Source organism: Lygodium microphyllum, chromosome 18 (assembly GCF_053477565.2).
Source record: "Lygodium microphyllum isolate KBCC chromosome 18, Lygodium_microphyllum_v1.1.10, whole genome shotgun sequence".
NCBI lineage: Eukaryota > Viridiplantae > Streptophyta > Polypodiopsida > Schizaeales > Lygodiaceae > Lygodium > Lygodium microphyllum.
In genome coordinates this window covers 38643995-38655666 of record NC_141152.1, presented here as the reverse complement: position 1 = coordinate 38655666, position 11672 = coordinate 38643995, and the positions used below count along the sequence as shown (strand labels likewise).

The 11672-nt window shown below is 40.2% G+C and overlaps 1 protein-coding gene across 2 annotated transcripts; it reads right to left on the bottom strand.

Annotated features, from left to right (window-relative positions):
• Positions 1–5195: 5195 nt before the first annotated feature.
• On the bottom strand, positions 5196–8213 carry LOC148020767 (serine/threonine-protein kinase UCNL-like). Of its 2 annotated transcripts, XM_087698580.1 has the most exons (3): positions 7642–8213; positions 7017–7521; positions 5196–6267 (listed from the first exon to the last, which is right to left on the bottom strand). In XM_087698580.1, the coding sequence occupies exons 2-3, from the start codon at positions 7475–7477 to the stop codon at positions 5415–5417; spliced, it is 1314 nt and encodes a 437-aa protein (XP_087554706.1). In that variant the 5' UTR covers positions 7478–7521; positions 7642–8213; the 3' UTR covers positions 5196–5414. The 2 variants fall into 2 exon arrangements, with proteins under 2 accessions (XP_087554706.1, XP_087554705.1); XM_087698579.1 differs by having other exon boundaries at positions 7017–8212.
• Positions 8214–11672: the final 3459 nt, after the last annotated feature.

Sequence of the window (11672 nt, the reverse complement as noted above, 5' to 3'; positions counted from 1 at the left end):
TGAGAATATGGTCCTTTGTGCTTAAAAGCCTAGATGTACATATGTAGAGGTGGTGATTCTAGACCCAAAGGAAATAGCAAATAATAGGGATGACTGCTAGTTTTAATGATGGTGCGTACAAAGGAATCAAGGGGGCGTCTATATCTTGCAAGCACATTCAACATCAAGCGTCTATTAAGGGGGAGCCTTAGAAAATGGGAAAACAAGTTGAGTTAATGATGAATAGACTGTGAATAGGGATAAAGTATGTCATTGAATCTAAAGGGGATAAAGCCTTAGAAAATAGGGAGCAGGTGAACATGCTACTTTGAAAATGGGAAAGCAGGTAAATGTTGAACATGCCATCATGCCATGGACAAGGATAAAGAATTTCATGGAAGCTAAAGGGGATGTAGTCCCTTCAGTTTACTAGGTGGGTTGTCTATAGGTCATGGACTGATTAAATGGGCTATTCTAATTCACTCCCTTCAATTTAATGGCTGATAAAATGGGCTACTATGATACTGTATTTCTATTGAGATGTATGGTATCTAACTCATCTCTTTTTCTTATGCTCAATCGAGTGTTGATATGGCTGCCAATTTGCAACATCACCCTCATAGTCCTAGGAACATAGTGTCAAGCTAATTTAGGGGTTGCTCTCATAGTTAGAGCTCAACATTTGGAGTAGCTCATATTCTTGTTTGCAAGAATATTACATAATGTCAGAAGGGGCTACTTATAGTTCACTGACTAATTGAATGGGCTACTTTACCTTGTAAGATGAATATTTGGGGTATATGTTGTGCTAGGTCGAGTCATCGACTTACTACATTCTAAGTAGAGAGCGAAGGTATTGGTTTCCATGATAGCGGGGGAGGGTTGTATAGTACATTGTTTTGTACAACTATACATTACTACATTTGTGGTTTTGGCTCAAATATTGATTGCAAAAGGTGTGTTGAAGAATATCAAGGCTTGTGTGCAATATTTTCGATGTTCTTGACCATCTCAAAAAGTGGAGTAAAGGGTCAACCAGTCTCTAAATTGATTGTATTCTAGGAAGGTAGCCTCCTAAAAGTAGGTAAATAGAATCATGCTATAATATTATAAGAGCAAGTTGGATATTGCAGGGATGCCACTTCAGCATGGAAGAAGAAGACTACAATGTGGGATTTAGTCTCTAATCATTGGACATGTTGATCATAGAATTGTTGGATAAGTTGAGTATGAAATTTCTAGGTTTGTCTCATAGAATGCTTTGATTGTAGGAACTAGAAGCCATTTTCCACGATCTTCTCAAGTTGGTGTAAGTTGGGGTCAATGTAAATGGTTGGCACATTGCTATGAATGTTATGTTTGCTTTTCTAGTCTCCCTATTGTTCTCAGTGTTTGCTATTGGGCTTTCTTTGAGTTGGAGAATTAAATTAAAAGCCTTTTGACAAGCAATGGATCTTCTTAGCTCTTGTGCTACACCATTATTGATTGGAGCCTTGTTTCCAAACCTAGGGATCTCACTTCATTGGGCGTGCTCTTTCCTTTCAAGGTATTATCTTTTGCCACCATTGCAAATTTGTTATCAATATTTCATTTTCACACACAAGATTAGCAAAAGTGAAACAAATCTTGGGGGATTGCTTCATGACTTTGCAAGAACCTTTCTTGTGTTTCATGGAATAAAGGTATGCATTTCTTGTCTTTAAGAAGACTTTTTAATTGTGCTTTCAAGTGAATCCCTCAGTTTTTCCAATTTAGGTGTTTTAATTGTGTATAATAGAAGGAGATACCATGAGGGCACCATTCTTTGTAATAATTAATTTTGAGCATGTCATGGCCATTGACCTGTATACATCACGAGACATGGTCTTTTGCAAGGAAGAAGAGTGTTGCAAGTCTTGAGAAGACTCCATAGATTTGGGTAGCTCTTGATAGCTATTATACTTAGTAGGTAGCCATTACAAAGACTACTTTTAATTTCCTACTTGAATACAAGAGGAACACTTACACCATGACATCATCATCATCATTATCATCATCATCATCATCATCATCATCAATCTCTGCCTATTGCAATCATTGCGGACACAAGCAGGAATGTGATACATGTAGTTATTTGTTATGTTTGAGAACTCCAACATGCAATATCTAAGCTTGGCTAGGCCTTGTAAATCAAATCTTGATCATGGTTTTATAATAACCTTATCACATTCTCGTGTTTATACATCTTTGTGTATTGGAGAGGGACATGCATGCTATGACCATTGATAGCTATGTGGAAGTTCCTAACAATGATGAGCAAGCCCTCCTTTGAGAAATTGCCAAGAAACTTATTACTAGCATTGGCATCGACGTAAGTGATAGAAAATTTTCAATTCTACATTGGGGTAATGTACAATTCGACACCTCTATTTACCATTTCATTAGCCATTAGGGATCAACTTGAGTAAGAATATAGTATCACCATATTATGGCATCATATATATTCTTTAAATAATATTTTAAATAAAATTATCTATATACAAGCTTTTTTCTAACATAAGAAAAAAAACCTATATAGAAAATATTATCTATTTTTTTAAAATTCTTGACATAGGAAAAAAAGCTTATATAGTGAAAAATATTTACATAATCAATTAGATGTGTATTATGTCCTATTTGAAATTGACTAAATAATCTCTATATAATTTTCTAATTGAAATTTTGATATATATTTTTTCACTTAGAAATTCACATAAGTAGGAATATGTAAACTAAGAAAATGCAATATTTTCAAGTTAGAGAAAATTTAGAATCACATGAGAAATTTTCTATATAGGAAAATTACCATATGTAAGGAAACATAGTGGAAAAATTTTCGTCCATAGAAAAGAAAAAAGGAAAATTCCTTATCATGATTCCCTAGTTTCTCTAACTAGGAAATGTTCGACTTTCCCTATTATTTACTTTGAATCCTTGCTTATGTGTAATTTTAACTAGGGAATTGATAGGGAATTTCCTTTTTTTTCCTATGTAGGAAATGATTAAAAGTTCCTTGTATATGCACTATACTCCACCCCATGAATTCTCTCTCTCTCTCTCTCTCTCTCTCTCTCTCTCTCTCTCTCTCTCTCTCTCTCTCTCTCTCTCTCTCTCTCTCTCTCTCTCTCTCTCTCTCTCTCTCTCTCTCTCTCTCTCTCTCTCTCTCTCTCTCTGTGTGTGTGTGTGTGTGTGTGTGTGTGTGTGTGTGTGTGTGTGTGTGTGTGTGTGTGTGTGTGTGTGTGTGTGTGTGTGTGTGTGTGTGTGTGTGTGTGTGTGTGTGTGTGTGTGTGTGTGTGTGTGTGTGTGTGTGTGTGTGTGTGTGTGTGTGTGTGTGTGTGTGTGTGTGTGTGTGTGTGTGTGTGTGTGTGTGTGTGTGTGTGTGTGTGTGTGTGTGTGTGTGTGTGTGTGTGTGTGTGTGTGGGCAATTGCCCATGCTAGTGCTTCGAACCTAAGTACGAAGCATTGAAATGCTAGCGTAGCTATGGGAGAATGTAGGTTCAAAACTCCTAATAAAGTCCTATTTACATAACGAGTGATAAAAATAGAACAACATAACAAATGGATACTAGCTTAGAGACTTATATTCGCGTGTTTTAAACTTCATAGCACAAGCTTGGGTCCACTACTAACATCTCTATAGAAGCTACATAGCAAATAATATCTCAAGGGGATTATGGCATAATTGTTTTAAGTGTGAGTTGAGTTATTTGGATATGTGAGTTTAAACCTTGCACCCTACATCACTTCAGGTATAATAGAAAAAAAATTTGCATCCAAATATGAAAAAAAAATTAAAAATAATTTTAATCTTGCAATCTACAGTGTTATTTAAATTATGTTTATTCCTTAAATTAGGGTCCCATGTAAGACAATTCACAAGTAATATGAAGAAAAGATTTCAAGCCTTTGAAAGCAAGAAAAAATCACAAACAAGACAATTGTACCCCTAGCATGAGAAAATAATCTAAAATTTTAGTGAGATGTTAACCTTAAAACTTTTGATAAAACTCAAAGTTAAAAGTGTAATTATGTTTCAAAAAGTTTAAAGTTCTTTCCACCACAGTGAAAGCATACCACAATAATCAAACCATAAGTTCACCAGAATAATGTACTATTGAAAAATTTTAGAAAGTTGGTTAATCAATTGGACAAAAAAGTGTGGAAGGACATTTAGGTCTTGTTATTGATTTTGCATTGACAAATGATTTCTTTGAAGTTCTTCTAATGGAACCAAAGTTTGTGGGTTCTTTCTAGCTTGTTTGAAGTACTCATATGAGACACTACTAGAATAGACTAATTGAAGACATGAAGACAAATAACATAATGGAGGGTTGTATGGGATCAATTTATAGTGCAAAAGCTACCACATATTCTCCTTGTGCATAGTGGCCTTGAATTATAATTATCAAACATCAATTTTTGATAGTTTCATTGCACATGGGACAAAATTGATTGAGATAAATTACTACATAGAAAACATAGTGCACGCTACATGTTTTCGTTGCTCACCAAACTTCAAATTTTAATAGGTTCATTGCACATTGAACAGAGTTGATTGAGGAGACAAATTTAGTACAGAGAAAAAATAGTTCAAAACACATGTTTTTGTTGCTGTCAATGTCAAGGGCGTCTTCACGAGTATAGGCAATATACTCTACATGGTGGGTAAGAAAAGGCAAGCTGTTTGTTATCTCTTAGTAAATTAAAATGATCAAATGTCAAAAGTTGCAAGATGGTGAATTAGACATGGAGGCTACAAGTATGAAGGAGATAAGTGAAAGCTAAGTGTCAAAGATCATAAGCAAAAGTAAGGTGTGTTGTCCGGAATCTCAATTCTCTTTTCGAGCATGAGATTGTTAGATGTCAATCATCCAAAGCTTGCGAGTTTTAAAAGGGTTAGATTTCAACCATCGAGGTCTAATCCCAACACCATTATACTGCGGTTGTGAAAAAGGGCGGCCAGAAATGAGAGCTGTGTATGCGGGAAAGGTACACACTGTCGCCATAGCTGGTGCTATGATACATCAAGGATCGGGTGACAGGCACACGGATATATTGCACGTGCACATGAGATAACAGTAAATGAGGTGCAGTAATCCATGTGAGGGGAGCGAGAGCCTAGAGCCCAGAGGGGAAAGCTGCGATGCCAGAGGGCTCGAGCTTCATCTGAGAGAGAGAGAGAGAGAGAGAGACAGAGACAGAGACAGAGACAGAGAGGTTTGTCGTTAGAGAGGAAGAGACGGAGGGAGAGTACCTGGGTCCTGCAGTATATATTACAGTTGGGGCCTGGAGCTGGAATGTACTGGGTGTGTCGATCTCTGTATGAGAGAGAGAGAGAGAGAGAGAGGGTGGCAATGCATAACGTGGCATGCCCCGGTGTGAACGTACTTATGGGCGCCCCGCGGTCTGAACGGACCTCAGTCGCTGCTGTCGTCGGAGTCGGACGACTGCAGGTCCTCCGGCAGCTCCCCGTCGCTGCTCCTGGCCGGCCTCCGGGCAGCCTCCGCCGCGTCTAGAAACGCTTCGAGGCCCGTGCCGCCGGTGGGCCCCACGGGCGGCTGCGCAGGAGGAGGGACCACCGGCGGGCGCGCCACATGGCTGAGCTGGCCCCACTGCAGGCCACTGAAGAACGGATGGGCCTTCACCTGCGCCGCCCCGCCCTCGAAGCCCAGGCGCCGGGCCGGGTCCTTGGCCAGGAGCCCCCTCAGCAGGTCCTGCAGCGGGCTGGCCGCCGGTCCGCACAGCGCCGGCTCCCGCCCCAGTATGTTGCCGAACGTGGCCCTCCTCGTGGGCCCCCTGAATGGCGCCCGCCCGTAGAACATCTCGTACACCACCACCCCCAGTGCCCACCAGTCCACGTGGCAGCCGTAAGGCCTCCCCCTCAGCACCTCCGGCGCCACGTACTCCTCCGTCCCCACCACGTAGACCTTCCTGCTGTACCCGCCCCGCGTGCTGCCACTTGGCCGCCGGGCGCCCGCCGCTGCCCTCGCTCCTGCCCACGTGGCATCCCCCCTCGGCGCGAAGCAGGCCCACCGCCCGCCGCGTGGCGGCTCGGGCGGCCTCCAGTCGTCGAGCCCCTCGTGCCGCAGCGCGTCGGCTCGGGCGTTGGCCTGGTCCTGAGGCGATAGACGCAGGCACAGGTCGAAGTCCGTCAGGACGACGTGGCCCCCTTCAGAGATCAGCACGTTGTCCGGCTTCAGGTCTCTGTACACGATGCCCAGGTGCTCATGCAGATGCTCCAACGCCAGGATTATCTCCGCCGCATAGAATCTGGTTAATCACACACTTAATCACGTTAGGTTAGGTCTTTAGAAGTTAAGCTCCTGATTAAAAAGGGTACAGTTCTCATCTATATCAATCCATGGCGGCTTATACTAAGTGCTAACACCTCTAGCGCTAAACCCATACCATGAGACCCAACTAGCATATTAAACACCTCCCCCTGTACTATAACTGCATTGCTTACGCATTCTTCAAGTATAAACACATTTAGGTTTCATACAGTTGCTCAAACAATACCCTGAAGACCCATAATTAATGAAGCATGGCGATCTTCAAGTTTGCCAAAAGTTCACTATAATAACTAATAACCACAACGGTATACAATGAAGTATAAACACCCCAATTAAGATTTACATCTGAATGATACTCTGATACTGTATTATCGCTTGCAGACCGTATCTACAACAGACGCACTCAAACAAGAACTTGAAGAGACATAATCAGTACATCCATGAGGTCTCTAGGCTCTATAGCATCTAGTGGCTGCTCCAACACAGCTTTGATAAGGCATTATCACGCCCTTTAATAAAATACTTAATCTACAAAAGCAATTCGATTTCTGTTCTGGGAATTCTATGTCATAGACAGGCATAAGTATCGACATCAACAGAGCCACGCCATATCTTCATTGCTGAATGGCGGCACAGGCATCGCGGGTGCCTGGTCCTCTAGTGCAGCAATAAACAAGGTAGCTCTCTTCGTTCAGAAGCTCATATTAGGTCTGAACGCATTCATACCTGATAGCAGCCTCCGAGAATCTCTTTTCGGCTTGCCGCAGCCTCAGGGAATGGAGATCGCCTCCCGGACAGTACTCCGTCACGAGGAAGCTGTAATTCGCGGTCTCGAAATGGGAATACAGGCGCGGCAGGAAGGGATGCGCCGACTTATCATCAGCAGCAGCCAGGCTGCACATCACCTCTCTCTCCATCTGAGCTCCCAGCAGGGAGCCGCGGGTCACCATGGCCTCTTTGCTCATGGCCTTGACGGCGTAGGGCGTCTTGGAGGGGCCATGAATGCAGAGCACGACGGTTCCCATGGCGCCACGGCCTAAGAGTCGGACGGGGAGGAAGCAGCTGCTGCTGCAGTCAGGTAACGTCGGGGTTCCGTCAGGCGACGGCAGGTCGATGGTGTCGTCCTTCTGAGGGTCGTGCTCTGGGTCGTCATCGTCGTCGTCGTCAGGAGAGGCGATGGGCGGCATATTCGGGTGACGGAGACCGCCGGGCACGGATGTATCCGTCGGAGCTGAGGCCAAGGGATCGAGGAGGCGACCCAGGAGATAGTCTTGATCACTCTTAAGACGTGGAGAGAGAGAGAGAGAGAGAGAGAGAGAGACAGAAAGAGGGAGAGAGAGAGATGCCTCACCAATCGCACGTCTCACAATTGCGCCGACATCTTTGTTCGTTCGATGCGCGCACGGAATGATGCCTCACATATAGCATCTGTAATCTAATATCCTACAATTCTAATTTCTATTGCCATTTCTATATACCATAAATAGATAACATCCGCAATTTTGAATTTTAAAAAGGCGCTTATTCTGACCTGTGTCCGACAGCCTTCTTAGCATTTGATGTTAATTTCATGACAATGTTGAACATATTTCTTGAAAATAAGCGATATAAATTATAACAAAAAAACCTTAGATTCATATGTTAAGTGATTTGTAAATTACCTAAAAAATAAGATCCACCTTGTAAAGTACCTTCTTTAGTCAAATGCCAAATTCTTACACAATTAGGCATGAAAACCTCCACCGTTTTGTGATTCAAGGTTTTTCTTTTTTAATGTTGGGCATTTCTACAACTTCACACGATAGTTGCCACGAAGCAAGCTAGCATTCCTCGCGCGTGAGTGTACGAAGGACACTAGTTTCTATTAAGTAGGTAAAGCAAGTACTTACAATCAAGAGGGTAAGAAGGGTCTTTAACAAGTCTCCTCAATTGTTTTCTTTTGTTCCTAACCATAAACTACATTAAAGTATCTACCAATAAGCATATTCACTTTTCTCTACCCAAAGTAAGGCACCTATCTCTTTCCAAAAAAGGAAGAACCTAAGGCCTCATACTTAATGGTTCTTTATACCTTCCCCCTTTGTATGGCTAAAAGGTGATGAGCTCTCATTCTTTCAAAATTCAAAGAAAAACCTTTGAATGTGTTGATATTGCGTTCTTTATGGTGCATGTCTTTCGGTGCATGGACTGCTACAAGTTTCTCATGTTCTAGATGAGAGTGAAACATATTGGCTATGTGAGAAGAGTTCAACCTCTCGCCTTGAATATCCTATTCAAAGTTTGAATGTTCTACCTTCCATGAAGGCAAAAAGATGATTGAAAATGGATGTACACCCACCAACGCACAATAGACCACAAAACTTGCCAAGACACTTCCAAGATAATTCACGAAAGATGTTAGTGCTTGACATTTCACTTTTTTTTAGGGCATGAAATCTTACTAAGTACTTCCTATGCAGTTGATGCTATAATGCAAAACTAAAAACAATTAAGCCATAATTATGCTAACTAGGCACTTTTGCAAAACAAATACAAATTATGAGCCCCAAAACATAAGTTCTTCACATTAAACTACGTCAAATGTATCATGTGGGTGTACTTGAAGGGAAGTTTGCCAACATTCAGACATTTGGATGTGAACTAGAGGGCCACTTTTAGATCTATAGAAGCATCAACAAACCACATAGAAAACTAGGTCACCATATGAGAAACTAACATAGAAGGGGTCAACATGGTTCACTTCAGCTCTCACATCGCACCTCTCACAAGCCTAAAATTTGGGTAGAGACCTTAAATCATTTTACTGCAAAGCTAATTTATGTGATTAGTGAATAGTGGTTTGTGTATCTAAAATTTGTTATAGGCTTAAATCACACATAATTAAGTCCATATACCACAACAAGTTTCTGATCAACATGATTACTAATTTCCTTATTAAACATTAGAACTCAAAATACGAAATAAACTATAGATTAGACCATATGTGTAGAGTCTAAAAATGAATTTTTGGTAGTTTATAGAGATATTTGAATAATGATTCTAAGAGATAAATTCAAACTAATCATGTAGTATGCATAAAAATTGCACTTATAACTTTTTAGCTAGACATGATATTAGTGTCACCTTACCTTGGTCCACCCATCATTGTAAAGCCTTCAACTCAAGGCACCCTCAAAGATATATGGATACTAGATGGATGGAGTTATTTTTTTGCTTTCCTTAACTCAATTGCTAATTGAGGGAACTTGATAGGGTATCACAACACTTAATGAGCACTTAATAAAGGATTCACTAGTGAAATTTGAAACAAAAATAGTCATGAAAAGGTTTTAAAATACCAAGCCCTAGCATCAGAATGCTTGTTGGTATGTGCAGTAGTACCATCAAAATATACCAGCCAAATACCAACACAGATAGCAATGCATATTGTTACACATATGCCCACGTATGCAAAGAAATTTTTCGACAAAAATACTCATGTGAGTGCATAGTAAAAAAAAATTGGCAAGGATTTGGCCCTTCAAGGGCCTACTAAAGCACTTGATCCATTTTACACTATGCAAGAGTACTTGAAATGATCATTTAAAAATATGTGAAAGTTCAATACTAGATGTCTAATATAGGAAAAACTAGAAATAATACAATGATACAAATATAAGCGTACTCTAGACATAGTACAACTAATAATCGGTGTTGTGTATGCCTTCTTGGCATACATGGGGATCACTCTCTAGTAAGTGAATCCTATGGAGGAGTATCCCAAAGATGTATAAGTAGTAGATAGTGAAAATAAATCCCCTCCAAGTCGGGATTTCTCTCTATGCATCCTTGTAAAAACTTAGTTAGAACACATAGAGACCTCCATAGAGGAGGATTGTGATAATGACAATGTTGTACACCAATAAATGAGAGCCCATCTACAAATAGCAAACAATACCTTTATAAAAATCCTAAACTAAGCATGCTAAAATACTTTGACAAAGCTTTGTGTACGCTTGAGTATGGACCAGGCTATGTTAGATAAGCATAGGATAAGTGTATATATAGGCATAGGCATAGGCTATACTTAGGTGTACATTTAGGTTATGTATAGTAGTAGTCAACTTTGGTACCACCTTCTTAGGTTTTACCAACTTGTGATGTTCTAGTAGATGAGATTGTTGTCCAAACGAGACTAATGGTCTCAAGGTAAGGTAGATATGGGCAAAAGGAAACAAGGAAACCATGCCTTTCTTTTATTTCTTCTCTTTCTTACAACACACACACACACACACACACACACACACACACAGAGAGCTCTTTCCATGACAAGAAATAAGAGAAAACAAAGAGACGAGAAGAAAATTTTATGAAAATGGAGAAAGGAGGAGAGATTTCACCTCATTCGTGAGTCGGTTGAAATGAAAGAAATGTTTGAATGAGTAGAGAAAGGTAAAGTTTTGATTTATGCAGATTTTTGGAATGACAAGGAGGATACTCATCTAGGGGGAAAAGATTAGCCCTTTGAAGGTGTAAGAGAGTCTATGATTTTCTTATGGATTTTGAAAGGCATAAGCTTGATATACCATTAGAAGATTAAAGATATAGGATTTGGATATGAAATATGAAAATAGTGAGATCGAAGATAATCAATTAGATAGATGACAAACAGGTGGGATGCGAGGAGGGTGCTCAAGTCTTCTTCTAACTTTTTTTAGTATCTTTTTGTCTCTTCTCTCCTCTTCCCTCTTTCTCTAAACTATTCCTCTCCGATATATATATATATATATCATATTCCATGTGAGCAATATTACTTTTGGCTAAGCAATAAAACAAAAGAAATGTTAAACACATTAATAGTCTATACTAAGGCTATGATATAGCCTTCATGTTAATGGGTTGGTTGTCCCAAACTATTTCTCCCCTCCTTGAGATTATCGTTTCCTTAGGTGATCATATCGTTGATACAACTGATATGCAAGGTGATGGAGATTGTGTTTGATGTAATCAATGCTTTTGGGGTCATCTTCGACTTTCCCCACTCTTGCAAGGTAATGATATCAAGTAGAGTCATTTTATCATTTTAAATTATTTCATTTTCTTTAGCTTTATTCCGCTTTATTACAGTTTTAACTCCAATGCTCTGAGTCTTGTTCCTATTCGTCATCTCGCAAGCTAGTATACAAGCTTAAAATTTGTGGGGTCTTCTTATAGGTGCATGATTTATGATAAGGACATTACATCTTCTTCCCCTTAGAGGAATTGAGATGTCCTCATCTCAAGAAAAATTGTGGGTTCTTCTTTTAAGTGCATGATTTATGATAAGGGCATTACATCTTCTTCCCCTTAGAGGAAGTGAGATGTCCTCATCTCAAGAAAAATTGGGGTATTGCTTACCTAAAG

Excerpts from the sequence above, each read along its gene's own strand:
- LOC148020767 (XM_087698580.1), bottom strand. The coding sequence starts at position 7,477 with ATGCCGCCCATCGCCTCTCCTGACGACGACGACGATGACGACCCAGAG. Across the intron at positions 6,268-7,016 it reads TTCTCGGAGGCTGCTATCAG|ATTCTATGCGGCGGAGATAA; the intron begins GTATGAATGCGT and ends GTGATTAACCAG.